Raw genomic sequence first — 18,249 nt, forward strand, 5'->3', positions numbered from 1 at the left:
GGGCAGGCACTGGAGGATGCAGGGTCGTCGCCGTGCCGGCGGTCATCATCAAGCCCGTCATGCTCGTCACCCTCAAGGTGCACTGGTGCAGGACAATCAGCGGCGGACCGACAAGCTGCAGGACCTGATGGACTACTACTACGACGTGGTGCCATTGGCCGTCGTCACGCGCGGCGAGGGGTGCTTCGTGTTCAACGGGAGACGGGTCAAGGGCGAGCACACGCCGGAGGACCTGAGCATGGTGAGTGCCTGAGTGGGGACAAGATCGACTTTTTCCAGGATTTGATGTCTGGCCGAGTTCCTGACCGCCTGGTGATGGCCGGGCACCCCATGCACATTTGCTTTGCTACTGTTGCCCTCAAATAAAATGGCATTGTATGTGCATAGGCTGATTTAAATGAGCATGGCTCACTAAGACGAGCCAGACTGAGTTATACGAGCAACCAAACGGACACCTATATGTACGTATTCATTACCAACGTCCGCTACTTATATTTTGTTTTTATTTTAGTATGACTGTTATGTACATGTAAGGCCTGAATTTGCTTCTGAAACATCGGTCCCAACATATCAGCGGCAGTCTTCAATTTGAATTCAACATTTTCAATTGTTAATTTGCATGGTCAACGGATTATTTAATTTTTCACAATACTGTTTGGAGAATAATACCAAGAGCGAATTTGCGTCAGTGCCATTGTAGGGCGAAGTTAGTTTATTCCACTTTTTTGCTTTTCTATTTTTGTTAATGTTAGATTATCTTTAGCAATATTATATGTAGACTTATGATAGAGATAAACTCGTGTGTATGAGTGTGGTGTACATGCGTAGTGGTGTGTGCACGTGTGCATCACCTTATAATAAAAAAATATGATCAGATTACAGGTCATTTTCTGCTTGATTGTTTTTCTTTCTTAACAATTTGGGGTAGAGGATCCCCACATATATTGATTCTATCGATCGAAATAGTCACGTACAAGCATGACATCCACAAGTTTGTCACAATAGATGGAGACGACAGCATCCAGCATGTCGCCGCCGTGGGTGCACGGGAAGGATCTGTAGTTCGTCACCCCGGTGGTGACCAACGATGACAGATGCGAGATCATCCGCACGATGCGCATGACCGACAGGCTGCCGGGCCTCACGGACTTCTACTATGCCATGGTGCCCACCGTCCTGCAGGGCATAGGGGTTTTCCTGTACCGCGGTGAGCGGGTCAACGGCGAGAAGACGCCGGCGGACTACAAGATGAACTGCTGGGATCAGATTGGCATTTATTTAGAGACGAAGTTGAGAGCGTTTGTCATGGTAACTGTGCATGACCCGTAGGTCATGTGTTCATCTGCACTATGTCAAAGACTGACAAGCTACAGAATTTAAAAGAGTATGGCTCACTAATATGAGTCATGTGAACAACCAAACAAACCCTATATATTCATTACCAGTGTTCACTACTTATATTTTGTTTTTATTTGAGTACGACTGTCATCGAGTGCTTGTGTCTCATGGTACCAAGCATCTAGTATATGAAGCTATGCTTACATGTAAGGCCTGAATGTGATTCTTAAACATCTGTCCCAATATCATTAATTTGAATCCAACATTTTCAACTGTTAATTTGCATGGCGAATGGAGTATTCATTTTTCACAGTACCGTGTCAGTGACATTGTAGGGCGAAGTTAACGTTTATTCCACCTTTCTGCTTCTCTGTTTCTGTTAATGTTTTAGCGATTTCAGCGGTATTATCTGTAGACGTATGATAAGAGCATACTCGCGTGTGTAAGAGTGTGGTGTATACGCGTCACCTTGTATTTGCAAAAAAAAAAAATTGTATTTAGGTTGCATGGCATTTTCTACTTGATAATTTTTCTTTCTTAACAATTCGGGGTAGCGGATCCCCGCCTATGTTGATTTTATTGATCGAAAGTCACGTACAAGCATGGCATCCATAAGTTCGTCACAACGGGTGGACATAACATGATCGAGCATGTCGCTGCCGTGGGTGCACGGGAAGGACCCGCAATTCGTCACCCTGGTGGTGACTGATGACAACGGGCGCGAGATCACCCGCACCATGCGCAGGAATGATAGGCTCCAGGGCCTCACGGACTTCTACTACGCCATGGTGCCCACCGTCCTGCGTGGCATGGGGTTTTCCTGTACCTTAGCGAGCGGGTCGACGGCGAGAAGACACCGACGGACTACAAGATGAACTGCGGGGATCATATTGGCTTTTATTTAGAGATGAAAGCCGAGCATGTTTGTCACGGTAATGGTGCAGGACTATGCAAAGGACTGACAAGTTGTAGGACCGATAGGACCCTGTAGGGTGCGTGTTCACCCACACCATGCGAAGGACTGACAGGCCGTGGGGATCCTCTTACGTATTGCACAACCGCTGATAAATAGGGTCCTTTCACATGTCATCGGGCGTACAGTACGTCAGAGGATCCCGTCCGATTTCTTCTACGCTGTGGCTGAATCTGCCAGAGGGGCATTTTATATTTCTTCATAGGCATATTAGAGGCTGCAGCAATTTTATTTTTAAAATGTCATTTGGTCTTAGTTAAAGTAGTTGTGCAAGTTGTTGGTAGGTGTCGGTGATATGGTAACCAGGGGTTCTCAAGTCCTGAGGTCAGGACAGCAGAATGCCACGTGGCCGTCTTCCCTCAGGGATCGATCCCCCCGAGAGCCGAGAAGAGGCAATTTCAGGAGGGGTGCTCGAGGTCATGAACAGTGGTCCCCGAGTACCCGTAGTTCCTCGAGGACTCGAGAAAAGCCAATTCCGGGAGAGAGCGCTCGGGGCTATGACCAGTAGTTCCCCGAGGACTCGAGAAGAGCCAGTTCCGGGAGAGGGCGCTCGGGGCCATGAACAGTGGTCCCCGAGTTCCCCGAGGACCTGAGAAGCCCCTTGCTGGTGGACCCCACAAGGGCTCAACGGTGAGGTGTCAATCGGTGGAAGACCCAATGCTGCATTTAAGAGTGAGTGTGGCCTGTCACTTTCAACCACTCCCCCCGCGCCTGTCGTACTGAGTACGTCAGTCCCTGCCACCGCCTGGCAGGGGCGTGGGGACACTTAATGCGATAGGTCCCATCGCACGTCACCCTACGGGGCCCATAAAAGAAATGGCTTAGAGATATTATCGCTGGGCTCAAGGCATATCGCCTGCCCCCTGCTGTGTCAGATCTGCTCTGATCGAGAGGGCATGCAGGGCAGTTCGGCGGCTGCCCGGTGGGCCCCCCTGCGTCTACTAAAGTTGGGCGTAATAGGTGACAGGACCGGCCGAAGGCGCATTTTCAACTCCCTGTCACGTCAAGCTGTATTCCCATGACGGTTGCTTTCCATTTATGGCTTATGAGAACTCATGCCCCCGTTTCTGGGCACGCCGAGCCTCCCCCACGGGATAAAAAGGGGGTGCACTCCGGAGAAGAACAGGTCTAAGAAGTTCTAGCACACAGCTGAAGGTCGGAGAGATCCAAGCCGAGTAAAAGCTCAGAGAGATCGGCACTTGAAGACTAAAGTTCTAGACTTAGACAAAAAAAACCTTGTAACACAAGAGATCTAGAGAAAGACATTCTCAGAGCATTAGTAGCATATCATACACACATGAGTAGGGTATTACTGTGCGGCCCGAACCTGTCTAAAATCCCTTGAGCATTTAATCTCACTAGCCGACGATCATTCGTCCCGCCTACATCTCACATATTCGCATTAAATCCACATACGAGGTAGATCCAGAATCAGCCCCTCCGACCGAATCTCAAAGGGGTCCTTCAGGATCCCCGCATGCGGTGTTCACCCATTGACAATAGGGTTCACAAATGTGTTTGAGCATAGAAATGTGTTCCCCCATTCTTCAAATATCGTGAATATAGATTGAAATTTGAAGAATTCAGTGAGAATTTGGTCAAAATTCATATTTTTTTTGAATTATTTTGAATTCAAATTCAAATTCGACCGATAAACGTCGATTTTCGTAATGCGACTGAGCTCGGATATGTTGATATTCGTGAATATCGTTCGAATTTGTGAACCTTGGTTGTTGGTACTTATAGCGTTGCTTCATTCTTAAAGGTTTATCATGTACTTTCTCCATTTTTTTATAGGACATATTAGGATTTTAGTAAGTCTTTCAAAATATATTTTGACTATTAATTTTTTACAATATATTATCAATGGCTACGAAATAAATACCTTATAAAATATATGTGAAATACTAATCTACTGATGCATCTTGTTTAGTGTTGATCAAAGTTTGACTTCCTTGAATCATAATACATTTTAAAACGGAAGGAGTAAAATATGAACAACCACCCCCACACACAGAGTTTCTGGATGGGGTTTTACCTTGCACATTCCTTTCCCTTTAGTCTTTTTTGTTGCTTGCATGGTGTAAAATGGTACATTCTTCACTTGGCTAATAATGGTTGTAAATTTTTAATCACAAATTTAAATATTCAAATGCAGTAAATTTTTAATCACAAATTAAATCTAGAAATGCAACTGTTTAAAACGTCCCTCCCATCCCGGCGCAACAGGATCCAGCAAGGAGCGGGCGGGTGCGGAACGGCAAGGAGGGGGCAGGCAGCATAAGACCATGCAATCAACCAATTATATGCTTGATATATGGTATCTTTATATTTTCCATAGAAAAACAAGATGGATAGATTCATCACAAAAGGTACTTTCAATGCACACAATGACATTTGGTTCAAGCATATATTTTGGTAGCATCAATTACAGTTTGAGGACTCAGTTAGTCTAAGTTTCATGTACTCTTTCTTTTCCCGTGTTCCAGACACCCAACCTTATATAATTCCTGCATTTTCCCATTCCTCTATTTTTCTACCACATTCCTTTTCTATTCCTATATTTTTCCACATTCCTGTGTTTTCTATCCTGAGTAGAAGAATTGAAAGCCAGAACTCAAATCCAACAAGAATTGGGTGCGGTTCAAGAAAAAAAAAAGTAAGAATTGGGCTAGGCCTACTTCAGACACCGCTTCACGTAGTCGTGCACTCCGGTGGATAGAGACGGGCCATGGCTACTCTGAGTTTCCCCACCTGCTATTCTCGGCAGCTCGCTCGATCGACAGCGGAAGCAGCGCAGAGAACACAGCAAACAGACCGAAACGTCCACGACGCGAATGGGATTTTTTTTAACATTAATATTTAAATAAATAGATCTATGATAGAAAGAATTACAAAATAGATATCTATCGTCCTTTGACAGAGTGGTTAGGTCGTAAGCAGGTTAACACGCAATTGAAGGGCTAATAGGACTCTGATCGGCGGTTGCAACCCGGTGTAAACAGTATTTCGTAGAAATCACTTTTTACAGTAATATTTTTTTCCCCAAATTTACCTTATTTATATAAAATTATGATCTTCTATTGCTAAAAAAAATTTAAAACTTAAACCTAAACCCTACCAGAATCTATTTATTTAAATATTAATATTAAAAATATAAAAATAAAAAAACTCACGAATGGCGCACAAACACACACACGAACTGCCAACTGCTAGTGGACCGACGGCCTGGCCTCCAGGGCCCCTTCCGCTTAAACAAGAGCACTAGACCAAGCAGAGCGGACCAGGATTTTTCGTAGGCATCCAAATTTTTAGAACAAAAATTCAGTTAAAAAAGTATAAAATTAAATAAAAATACTACAAATTTAGTAATTCGGTATAATATCGTAAATTCAACAATAAATCTTAAAATTATAAAACCACAATATAAATAGTCCATCTTACTAGTTAAACATAAGTGACAGGAGTGCTGATTCATTCTATATGATGAAATATTAATAGGATCAGCAGGGAGTGTCAAAAGAATCCTAGATATCTAATCATATCAATCCAGAAATATTGATCCGTTACTAAGATATTGAGATACAATGTAGCTACAGACACCTAAACATCTATCTAAAATTGTGTTTTCATTGCACATATAAGACGAGCAAATTGAGCTAGTTTGATAACGTCTTGTGAAAAAATATACATCATATGATACAATATAATACAATATTTTTTAACTAAAGATTATATTTCACAGAAACATTGCATATTGGATAAATCTTTCAACTAAAGATTATGTGTTTGAGGCACTAAAATGATGAGTTGCACAAGAACTCCAAGATGTAGCCAATATTGTTGTAAAAACTAAACATAAATGGCTATTCTATTTTAATTACATATATCAGACTGGAAACTGTAGAGCTACCGAACTTCCGGTCGCTAGACGCCGATCACGCCGGCCGTGGAGAAGAGCTCCCACCACTGAGCCGTGCCGCCCGCCGCGCCGCAGCCTGTCGAGCGCCGCCGCCTGCCGCGCCAAGCTCCCGCAGCCGCATTGTTCGCCGCACCAAACACGCGCCGCCACCTGCCAACCGCCGTGTGCCTGTGCGCCCTTGCTCCCCAGTCCTCGCGCCGCGCCGCCGCCGAGTCACAAACTCGTGATTAGTGATTGAGTGGGAGCGGTCAAGGCATGGAGCAGAAGGATCGATTGGGCATAAGACTGATTAAGCCATGGTTACTTTTTTTTTTGACTCTTCACCACTGATTAAGCCATGGTCACTTGGTTAGGGGCATAAGGTCGATTGGGCCATGGCTCATGAGGCCCAAAATTAGCCGCTTCTTCTTAGATGGTGATACGAGTCGTTGCAGCGCAGGGGCGCCACACCCACCAGCAGTGGCGGATCTAGGATTTTGGGTAAGGGTGGTCCAACTTAACATAACTTTTTTTAATACCACAAATATAACGTGCCAACATATAAGTATAGAATTTTACCAAAAGCACAATACAAGTCTGAAATTTTACCAACATACAAGTCTGAAATTTGCGTTAAAAAGACTATCACCCATCTAAAGACTATAAAAAACACGGTACAAGTCTCAAAGAAGATTACAATACTAATTTTTGTTGGTCTTACACCTTCTAATAGTCATAAAAGTCTCGATTATATCATCTTCATTCACTTTGGAGAAAATATCTCGCTCAATAAACGTGACTAGACAATCATCCAAAAGACTATCACCCATCCTATTTCTCAACTTACTCTTGACTAAACTCATTGCAGAAAATACCCTTTCAACACTTGCCGTCGCCACCGGTAGAAGCAATACCAATTTGAGAAGCAAGTACACCAAATCATAAACTTTATGTTTCTTTGTTTCAACAAGCTTAATTGAGAGGTCCACAAGGTTGTCTATGCCTTTGAAGCTATCACCTCTCCTCATATCATCAATATAGTTATCAAGTTGCATTTCAAGTCTTATCAAGTCAGTGCTTGAAATATCATTAGGGTAAAACTCAGCAAGTCTATGTACCTTGTCTGCATCAAAAGAGGCAAATGAGTCGGCAGGATTCAAGGCCGACATACAAGAAAGCAACTCCATATTAACCTCATCAAACCGATTGTCAAGCTCTTGATTAATTTGATCAATCACTCCAATATATACTTCTCTTCTAAAGTGGTCATCATTTGTTTGGTTTCGAGCAAACCGTGTTGATCTTCCATAAGGCACATAATTACCCTCCATTACAGGAACTTCGATGCCATGTTTATTGCAAAACAAAGTGACCCTTTGAATGAATGCATCCCACCCATCAGACCTCAATTGTTGCATTCTACTCTTTGCCAAACTAACAAGTGTCATTGCATTAAGAATATCTTGATCTCTTCTTTGCAAACACTGGGACAAATCATTTGTGTATCCAAGAATAACAAGCATCAAGTGTGCACTGAAAATAAAGTCAAATGACTCAAACACTCCAACCATAGTATGTATTTTTGGCCAATCACCCCTTTGTGAAGTATCTTCTCCAAGAGTTATGAGTACCTCACAGATTATGTGATACATAGCAATAATGTTAACAACAGTTTTGTAATGAGAGCCCCATCGAGTCTCACCGGGCCTAGCTAACCCCATCTCTTGATTTAATCAACTCCCAGTTTCTAGTTCACCACATTCAAGTGCTTTCAAGATATTCTGAAGTCTAACATTTCGAAGCATGCCATGACGCTTACAAGAAACTCCAATAATACTCAGCAAGAGAGATACTTGATCAAAAAACCACACACAATCATCATTTCCCTTGGCAACAGCAACAAGAACTAGTTGGAGTTGATGTGCAAAACAATGGACATAATAAGCAGAAGGTGACTCTTTCATGATCAATGTTTTTAGCCCTTTAATCTCTCCTTTCATATTGCTAGCTCCATCATACCCTTGACCACGGATTTGAGTTATAGTCAAATGGTGACTAACAAGTAAAGCTTGAATTGCTTCTTTAAGTGACAAAGAAGTAGTATCATCTACATGAACAACTCCAAGAAAGTGCTCACATGGCCTTCCCAATCTATCAACATAACGTAAGCAAAGAGCTAGTTGTTCTTTATGTGATACATCACTAGACTCATCAGCTAGAATAGCATAATGCTCATCACCAAGTTCTTCAATAATTTGCTTTCTAGTTTCTATGGCACAACATTGAATAATTTGCTTTTGTATCTCTGGGCAAGTTAAGGTGCAATTACCTGGAGCATTCTTCAAAACATACTTATTCACCTCTTCACTATTTGCTGCAAGCCAATTCAAAAGTTCAAGGAAGTTTCCTCTATTGCTAGACTCTTCATTTTCATCATGTCCACGGAATGCTAATCCTTGATGCAAAAGAAACTTCAAGTATCTAAGTGAATAAGTCAATCTGATCTTGTAAAGACGTAGATCCTCATTATTCAACTTCACAATTTGATTATCAATTGCCGCACTAGGATTAATAAATAAGTTGTATCTCTCTTGAGCTGCATTGTGTACACTTGTTACACCACCCACATGTTTATCAAGTGCTTCCTCTCCTCTATTCCAATTTCTCCAACCACCTTTAATAAATGCATCAGTCCCCTTGCCCTTACTTTTTTCGTTTTTGAACAAGTAGCATACAAAGCAAAATACAGATTCCTTCTTGATACTATATTCAAGCCAATGATATTTATGAAACCATAAAGGAGTGAATTGTCAATCTCTATTTCCAATTTTTCTTTTTGCAAAATCATGCGCATAAGGTTGGAATGGACCTTTAAGACTATATGCTCTTCGAATTGCATCTTGATCATTGATAGGATAACTTACAATGGGCAATCTTTCCCCGGGATCATGTGGAAAGCGATTAATATCATAAATCGGTGGTAGTTGTGAGACATCTTCAAGTGGAACAGATGGTGGAGAAGATGGCATCAGATTCACAATTTCTTCAATTACTCTCTCTTGCTCTGGCGTACCTTCTTGTTCTTGAGTTTGCTCTTCTGCCACAACACCAACCGAAGAAGGAGATGAAGAAGAGGCAATCTTCTTTGCTCTATGTTTCCGAAAAAGAGATGCAATGTCTCCATTCCTCTTCATGTTACAACAATTCTACAATAAAAATACTCAATTTATCAGATTCAGACATAAATTGATGGTTATGTAAATCATACAATACATTTGTGAATTGTGATTGGGAGATCTATTTAACTGGTGGCGGAGAGTGACTGGGAATCTGGGATGGTGCCTCATGCAATTTATACAGGCAGAGCGCAAAACGAGCTGATTGAAAGCAAAGGGAATAGCTCATACGGCTCAGCGCAGGCCGGATGGTCTTGGGCTCTTGGCCTTGAGCTTGGTGGAGAGCGCCTCGAGCAGTCAAGCTGGTCGAGCAGTCGAGCTGGTTCATATCACTCAGACACTCACAGACTCACTGGTCAGCACTTGAATCGATCATCACCTTAGTTTGCAGCTTCAGCGAGCCTTCAGGCTGATATGAACAAATGTGTCAATTGGAAAGTGTCGATGCAACAATTGCTATATCTCTCTTCATTTGAACAAATGTGAGGATCGCCGGAAATATCATTATATTTGATCAGAATATAGAATTACTGAGATCTGAAATCTGAAGAAAAAAAAGACATTGTATTCCGGCTCAAAATAATGTAAAACAATCCTCATCATGAGCACTAAACTGACTTACACATAAGCCTTTTATCGATTCATTCTCTCCTATCAAGCTAATCAACTAATCGGAGTTCTGAAGAGAGGAGAGAAAACAGTCATGAACCTCGGCTGCAGCGGCTTCTTCACGGCTCCTCAAGGCGGGCGGCAACAACGAGCGCTGAGCGCCGAGCGCGGAGTGAACTGCTGACGCCTGACAGCGGACGGCCGGACGGCGGGGGCAGGACAGGACTCACCGACTCAGGACTCCGGACCTGCGCTGCAGACTGCGGACGGCCGACGGCGCCAGGACTGGGAAAGTGGACGGCGCTGCAGTCTGGACTCTGGAGAGTGGAGACGGATAAATGGGCCGAACGAAAATGGACGGATCCGTTGATGGGCCTTGGGCCACAGAAAAAGATTAGGGTGGTCCATGGCCCACCCGTGCCACCCTTTGGATCCGCCTCTGCCCACCAGCCAAGCTCTCGTTGCCGAACGCCGACGCCGACCAAAAAGCTCAGCGCTAGAGCAAGTAGTCTTAGGCCTACTAAAAAAAAACTACCCTCTAGTTCCGCCCCTGAGAGCCAGGAATCCCTCATCTCTTTCCTCACTGATTGTAGCCACCAAACGGAACCATCTTTTTGTAAGCTCTATCCGCCAAGTTGCGGCGTTAAGAACGTTGCAATAATCCGCTCGATCCTTGGGGAAGAAAGCGGAGAAAAGCGTCTGATCTGATGATCTGGACGAATAGTCGAGCTACCAAACCAATCTTAGAACTGAAGGCTGGAGCCTCAGCAGCTGTCAGCCCGTCACCGCTGGCAGCCTCACTGTCAGCTGTACTGCACTCACTGGCCGGTGCCCAAGCTTGAGCCTCAAGCAGCCGCCGTCTCCTGCCAGCAGCACGAGCCTACAGCTTGGGATCTAGAGATTGGTGGTAGGTTACTGCTGCTACGAGTAGCAGCATGTAGTGTCTCAGTATGTACGTCGCTAATGGCACGCTACATGCTTGATGCAGTCTCGGTTAGTCAGTTAGGCGTGCATGTACACCTATGAGAGTACGTTCCATGCATCCAGTACGAGTGCACGACGATGTATCGGTCTGTAGGCTTTAGCATCTTCGATTCACTCTGCAACCGCGCGATCGCGGCATCTGCTGATCATCCGGCGCCGGTAGGCGTCGTCGATCGATCGGTGTGATCGTCCTCGGCTCGGCTGGATCGCTGCTGTGCGTGCTGCCGACCGCGCAACGGCCGCCATGATATATAGATTCCCGCCGGGGGGGGGGGGGGGGCTAACTAGCTGGCCGATGTGATGGTTCGTGGCGGCTGAAGATTCAGGGCATGTTTGTTTCGAGTTTAATCTTGACACATTTAAGTTTAATCATGTTATATATTTTGATAATTATTTGGATAATTATTATAACTATGATAAATCATGTTTTGTCAGTCCTCTGATCCACACGATATATACTTAATTTTTTAACTTAAAAATTTATTAGTCACATTTTCTATAATAAATTATCACTTAATAATAACTTTAAATATAGCAAATATAGTTGCAGTTCTAACGGACCCGTACTAACCGAGCTGGTGACCCTACCGTCCCAATCAATCCGGCGTGGTGGGTGGTCGCTCGCGATCCGTACCCAGGTGGCCTCTTTCGCGGGGTGGGGTGGGGGGTTGTGGAAATATCTGCGTGCGTGTCCAGCTCCAAACGCGTCATGGCCGCCGTGGATCCTTCGTGGCGGTTTGGTGTGGTCACACGCGTGCATCGCTCTCGATCGGCAGCACCACGCCGTGCCTCGTCGAGCGAGAGACCCGCGCCGCCGAGTTCCGTTTCCGTAGGGGCAGCACTCTATAGGCTGTGCTTGTTTGTGCTGGTAATAGCTGCTTGTACGGTTTTTGTCCCTAGAAGCACAAGTCCAAACGAAGTCATTTTTCGACAAGTGCTTAAAATTTGAACTAGTGTTCAAAATTAAGCTCCCCGCAGCCCCATTCGGCTTCTTGGAATCCTAGTTCCCAGGTTGCCATTAAAGTCGATCAAATTTATCAAAAAAGTGTCTCATACTGTTTTGTTTTTTTCACTTATCGTTTAGAATATTGACACATTTTAATAAACATGTTTAACTATTATTTTTAATAATTTTTCCTTAATAAAAATTGATAAAAATAGATAATATCAAAATATGTTTTATGATAAATTCATTATTATTATTTTGATGTGTTAAATCCTAATAATTATATATATATATATTAGTAATAAATTTTTTTAAAATTTAGCTGTACGTATTTTAGACTAACGTCTGTTTAAAAATGGAGATAATATAAACGAAGGTGAAGTGCTTGCTCAAGTCTAGCTGGTGCACCGCAGCAAGACCGCACCGTCACATCGTGGACCGTGCCGCCCGATTACCATGTCCTTTGTTTTAACACTGCCAGTTGGTACTACTGACCGTGAACGGCTTGAAATTGAACACTAGTTGAGCATTCTCGGGCCGTTAGGCGCTTTGTAAGTACGTGACAGGATTTTCCATGTGCGGCCATTCTCACCGTACTCTGCGAAAAGGGCCGAAGTCAAGTAGTACCCTCTAGTGACACCTCGAAACGAAGGATTGGTTGCTTGTGAAGGCTGCATTACATGACAAGATAGAGAGGACATGTCTAATTTTTCTATCTAAATTTATATTTTTATAAAATAAATAAGTTAAGTATATCTGGATGATTTTCATCGGATATTTTATACATCAAACCATACATAATCAAAACTTATCTCTCGTTTACTCTATTCTTAATTGTTTAAAAAAATTTCAATCAATTTAAAAATCTATAATTAATAGTTGTTATTAATATTAAATATATTAATACATTATTATTTCATTCGAGCTATAGAGGTGCATCGTCAACTTCTTATTTTTTCAATTATTTTTTTGTAAATTTTTTAACATCATTATAATATTATTGATTTTACATGTTATAATATTATTGATTTTATGTGTGAACGTGATTGCTAACACAAGGGGCATTTTGGATGGGGTTTGCTGCCGTGATCAATTTGAGCTAGATCTAAATCACCTTTTTATTGATTTTGACGATTGGATCTCTCTATGAATGGAAAAGGGGTGCTTCGGATCGGGAGTAACCACTAGTGAAAGGGCTAAGGGGGGAAGGACATAGGAAAGAGGGATGCCTACAAAAAATCAATTGATTCGTCATGGTAGAGAAGAAAAACGGCGCACGGACCGTACTCGAGCTTCGGATCAATGTCCCCAGAAGCAAGGAGTATGCCTGCGTGTTTCGACGAGAACACCGAAAAAACCTAATTCAGCTCTACGTAAGATAGCAAAAGTACGGTTGAGCAATCGACATGATATATTTGCTCACATTCCAGACGAAGGTCATAATTCGCAGGAACATTCTATAGTCTTAGTCAGAGGAGGTAGAGTGAAAGATTCGCCAGGTGTGAAATCCCATCGTATTCGAGGAGTCAAGGATTTGCTGGGAATTCCGGATCGTAGAAAGGGAAGATCTAAATATGGTGCAGAAAGACCAAAAACCTACGCGAGCAGCCATACGCGGTTAAAAGGGAATTGCCGGCTTCGCTCACCGGCCAGTGGCAGCGCGAAAATGAGAAAGGTCGCCGAGAATGCTCGAGTGGGGCGGGCGAACCGAGCCCCGGGCCGGCCGCGCTGGCGCTGGCGCTGGCGCTTCCACATGGCACAGCTCATCTGAGCGGCTCCCCACGTGCCGGTGCCGGCGCTGGCCTGACACCTTGGCGCATGGGCAATTGGGCACGGCGCCCAGCCGGGCAGCTCCCGTTGGTACACCCCGTCCTCATGGCACAAAGGCCACGGCCGGCCACGGACACACGACCTTTTTTTTTTGACCGAACAACGGACACACTACTGCTAAAGGCTAGCGACCGGGTAAATGGTAGCCCCCAGATTCTGTCGTGCTAGATCGGACCGGGGCAGAGTAGATTGGTGGAGGAGCCAGGATGGGGCCCGATCGCGGGTAGGCACTAGGCAGTGTCCATCGCCTTCCCTGCTGTGCACCGAAACATCACGGTAGCGAGTAGCAGAACCCGTTGCACACCGAAACAAGTAAGAGTAATTGATTCTTTGTTTTGAGGTAGCTTGACCTTTGTTTTATGTGAAATTTGCTATCATTTAAGCTATTTTTAATAAATATTTTAAAAATTCATCCTTATAATACTATTATAACATCTACAAATATTATTATAGTGCTCTCATTTTTTTTATTTTTAGTACCTATCATATTTTCTATATTTTATTACTCTTTTCCTCTATTCAGATCTACAATCATCTTTTGTGAATAGTGATGAGGGAGAAGAGAGTGTCCTCGGCCTCGTGTGGTTTCCACTCTAAACTAGCATGCCAGTGACTGACTTTGCTTTTTTCATTACAAGGTGACGTACACGCACCTAGAGGTGGTCAAATGGGCAGCTCGGCCCAACATGGCACGGGCTTATTTAGGCACAGCTCGACTAGGCCAGTTAATTAAACGGGTCATCCCGTGCCGGCTCACGTGTCACGGTGCCAGCTCAGGGATGGCACACTTAGGATCAAGTCATGCCATGTCAGTCTCGTTTATGAAAGGCAAACACTCTACCACTATGGTAGGTATCTCTTTGTTTATTACAGATAAACAAATTATATAAAATTTTATAAAAATAGAAAAACTTAAAGAGGCTGTGTCGTACTGGTCCGGCGTACCGCAACTCCAGCTGTCATGTTCCAAAAACTCATAATCATGTATTTAAGCATAATCATATATCATTAGCATCATGTTTAATTTTGAGCAATTTTATCTTTGAAGCACTAGAGCACCTCGGTTTAAGTAATAAAAAGAGAGAAAGAAAATGAGAAAGAAAAAAAAATAGAATTTGCCACTGAAATATCTTATCTCTCCAATGCATGGGACCCACTAGCTGCCCCCACACCTCCCCTCGCTCACTCCCACTCGGCTGCACAAGCAGCAGCTTCACCCACTCTCTCACTCCCTCACACTCTCCCTCTCCCTCATTTTTCCCTAACCGGCCAAGAGAAGGAGGAGGAGCAAGGGGAGGCCAAGAAGGAGGCCCCTGGCGAGCTCCCCCACCGGAGGTTGTCTTCCCCTCCGAGCTCAAGCCCCTTGGCCATGTCTTCTTCCTCCTCAAACTGGTCACCAACTCCCTGATGTCATCTCAAGCTTCGGATCTTCCCTAACTCTCACAACCGAGCCACGAGCTTGCTAGGACGTGGTGAACACCCTAAGCCTCTCTCATTTCATTCCCATGGTTGGATATACCAACTTTGAGCTCACCAAGCTCAACCATGGCTGCCACCACAATTGGAAGCAATGGGTGAGCTTTGTTTATTTTTGGCTTATGCGTGATATCCTACGAGGTAGAGGAGGTCAAGGTGATGCTCTAGGTCCAAAATCCCCATGCCAAAAGCCATCAAAATTGTCATCGGGGAGATCCCAGCGAAGATCAGCATTTCTGACCTAACCCGGGTATCGTGTTGGTTTAGTGTGTATTTTGAGTCTAGAACCCTTGGGCTACTGCATGTATATGTTTATGTGGGATAGATTTTAGCACAAGAGTTGAATCGGCCAATGAATCATCGAGAATGTGTTTTCTATCAGAACTGAAAATTTTGGGTTTTTAACCCAGAAGTTCTGGGTAGTTTGAGCTAGATTTAACCGAGCACCCATACTCAGAACCATGCTCGGAGAATCCGACCACCTGGAAGTTTCGGGTATAGTCTAGATGTTCTAGGTTAAACCGAGTTGAGTTTAACCAAGAACCCTTGCCCGAAAGTTCCAACTTCAACCCAGAACCTCCAAGTCAATCAAAAAGTGACAATCTGAGGACCCCCATCCGGAGGTTAACTTGGATGTTCCAATATCCGGAAGTTCCAAGTTCAAACCAGAATTTCCAGATTCTATCAGAGTTTCTGAACTTGTTATATCGTAGACTTCGTTAATCTTTCGCATGTTTTGTACTTTTAACTTATTGTTATATATCTTGTAGCATACATCTTTGCATCTCATTCATGCTTATCACATCATATGATTCTTCTTTAGTGAACGAAGAACCGGAGTGTGACACGGGTGTGACCGAGAGCGGTCTAGATTTCTGTGAGTGCTACGCAGGTAGCATCAACCAGGCGCTAGAGCAGCAAGACAAACATCTAAGCATACTCAATCCACTATTTTGGATCTATTGTGTCTAATATGATAAATTATGCTTTATGTATGTTTGCATGATTATCGTTCCAGAGTTAGGTGATATGGGTGGAACCTATATTAATGCATCATCTTAACCTTGATACTATTGTTGATCCTTATCTTTATAACCTGAGTATGATAATGGTGATGTCTAACTTCAAAGGTTAACCGAAATGCTTAGTAATGCATAAGTCATCAGTAGAAGTCGAGCGGTGAAATGTTTCATCATTCATGAGCTATATGTTTAATTATTGTTCACAATGATAATAAGAATGATGGGTTGATGAGTGATGAGAACGAGACGAGATGTGGACGGTGCTTGCATTTTTTTGTACTAACCATATATCCATTTATGGGAAGGATAAGCTAAATACCTTATGCAATTGTGACCCTTTAGCTTGCATGTCTTAGGTTTCATAGGCATAATAGGCTTGTAGTTATCTAGTTTGTTTTGGGAGTAGTTTTAGATGACTTTTGCACCTTAAGACGTCTGGTCAAATGGTTAGGACTTATTTGAAAAAGGTTGTCATGAGTACACTTTGTGTAGACTTTAGTGGGGTGCACAAGCTGAATGGTTTCCGTGTCGTATGGGTAAAATAATACCCCTTGCATGGTGTAAAAAAAATTAAATTATCATGCTCTTGATTATGAGCATGTTTATGTCTATCTGCATCGGTTGTAGAGTCACGAATATGGAATGATATGGTATTATATGTTTGGAATGTGGTTGAGATGGATTTATTCACAAACATGTTTATGATAATTATGTTACATATATTTATGATGTTGATCCTTACAGGATAGGAGGGGTATTTATGTATGGTTAAGTATATATGCTCATAATACTATATCCAAATTTGCTTTTGCTTATGAATTTACTTAAATATGTGGTCGTCTCTTTGCTAATATCCAAATATATGATCCTTGGAGTTGGTTTATTTATATGTATATATTATAGATTAAGTCTTATTTACATGTATATATTATAGAGGTAGGCGGTGGGATGAGTAGTACAAACTACTTGGTTGGCGTTATTTTGGGGTGGAGTCTAAGTTCATATGACTTCACCTATCTTTTGTTGTTGATAGATGTTTTCTCCCACTGCGCAGTTTCTCTTTTGGCTAGCAGGTAAATATGTTCCTTTAGTCTCTATCTCTTTTTATTATAAATTGTCAGAAATTGTAAATATTTCAAGACTTGTAATGTATTTTTCTTACTCATTCTTTATTAAGCTTTGTTGTGATGATATATATTGAAAATACGTGTGTTCCGATTTTGGGCACAGAACACATATCAGGACTACCGGAATGATATTTTGATTAATCATTACAATCGTGATTAGTTAAATAGTCGATTTAATGATTAATTAAAATATTATTTGGACGATTCCTCACATCTACCTAGGCACAACCCTCCTAGCCGTGTCGTGCTGGCCCAATTCATTTACTCGCCGTATCGTGCATGTGCCAGGCTGTTTTTCCCGTACCTCGTATTGGCCCATTAGACCCAGCCCAATTAGCCACCTTGAAACGCACACTATACTCACACTGTCACATACACATCTCTATCACACTCGCATATACCCCCATCACATGTCTACAGATAATACCGCTGAAATCATTCACGTGTGTATAATAATGGATATTAGGATTTAAATTCTAGTGAGTGAAGTCATAACATTATGCTTTTACTACTACACCAAGAGGTGGTTTCTCGCCAGAGATTGAGTTCGAATTTATAGTGTAGTGAACCAGTTGTCTTCTGATACGTTCTCTGACTGTGGGTTGTAAAATTTCCAAATAAAGGGTCTGAGATTATTAAGAGGACCATGTTGAGTTTAGCTCTAAAATTGTTAACCCCTCCAGAGTAACCTCCCTACGCCCGCTCATTGGGTTGTGCTATTTTTCAGAACCATTAGACGTGTTTCAGCCCTACCAAAAGATGTTCCATTTGATCCACCACTTTACTATTTCTAGGGATTCTCATATAAGATACATAAATAAAAAAAAAACATCAGTTAGAAAAGTCGAGTGCATTTTTACATTCATT

The 18,249-nt window shown here is 42.7% G+C and overlaps 2 protein-coding genes across 2 annotated transcripts; one reads left to right on the top strand and one right to left on the bottom strand.

Annotated features, from left to right (window-relative positions):
* Window positions 1-6,913: 6,913 nt before the first annotated feature.
* On the bottom strand, window positions 6,914-9,406 carry LOC133890351 (uncharacterized). The gene is made up of 4 exons (XM_062330748.1): window positions 9,286-9,406; window positions 8,542-8,667; window positions 8,232-8,427; window positions 6,914-7,745 (listed from the first exon to the last, which is right to left on the bottom strand). Exons 1-4 carry the CDS (start codon window positions 9,404-9,406, stop codon window positions 6,914-6,916), a joined length of 1,275 nt encoding a protein of 424 aa, XP_062186732.1.
* A 3,640-nt stretch (window positions 9,407-13,046) lies between these two features.
* LOC133890352 (small ribosomal subunit protein uS12m-like) lies at window positions 13,047-13,698 on the top strand. Its single transcript, XM_062330749.1, has one exon. It carries the CDS (start codon window positions 13,153-13,155, stop codon window positions 13,696-13,698), a length of 546 nt encoding a protein of 181 aa, XP_062186733.1. The 5' UTR covers window positions 13,047-13,152.
* Window positions 13,699-18,249: the final 4,551 nt, after the last annotated feature.

Source organism: Phragmites australis, chromosome 14 (assembly GCF_958298935.1).
Source record: "Phragmites australis chromosome 14, lpPhrAust1.1, whole genome shotgun sequence".
Taxonomy (NCBI): domain Eukaryota; kingdom Viridiplantae; phylum Streptophyta; class Magnoliopsida; order Poales; family Poaceae; genus Phragmites; species Phragmites australis.

Bases quoted from the DNA above. Each gene is read 5' to 3' on its own strand.
- LOC133890351 (XM_062330748.1), bottom strand. From the start codon at position 9,406: ATGAAGAGGAATGGAGACATTGCATCTCTTTTTCGGAAACATAGAGCA. The intron at 8,668-9,285 runs GTACGCCAGAGC...TTTTGCATCAAG, and splicing joins GCAAACTCAAGAACAAGAAG to GATTAGCATTCCGTGGACAT. The intron at 8,428-8,541 runs GTAATTGCACCT...ATGCTATTCTAG, and splicing joins TGTTTTGAAGAATGCTCCAG to CTGATGAGTCTAGTGATGTA.
- LOC133890352 (XM_062330749.1), top strand. From the start codon at position 13,153: ATGCCTACAAAAAATCAATTGATTCGTCATGGTAGAGAAGAAAAACGG.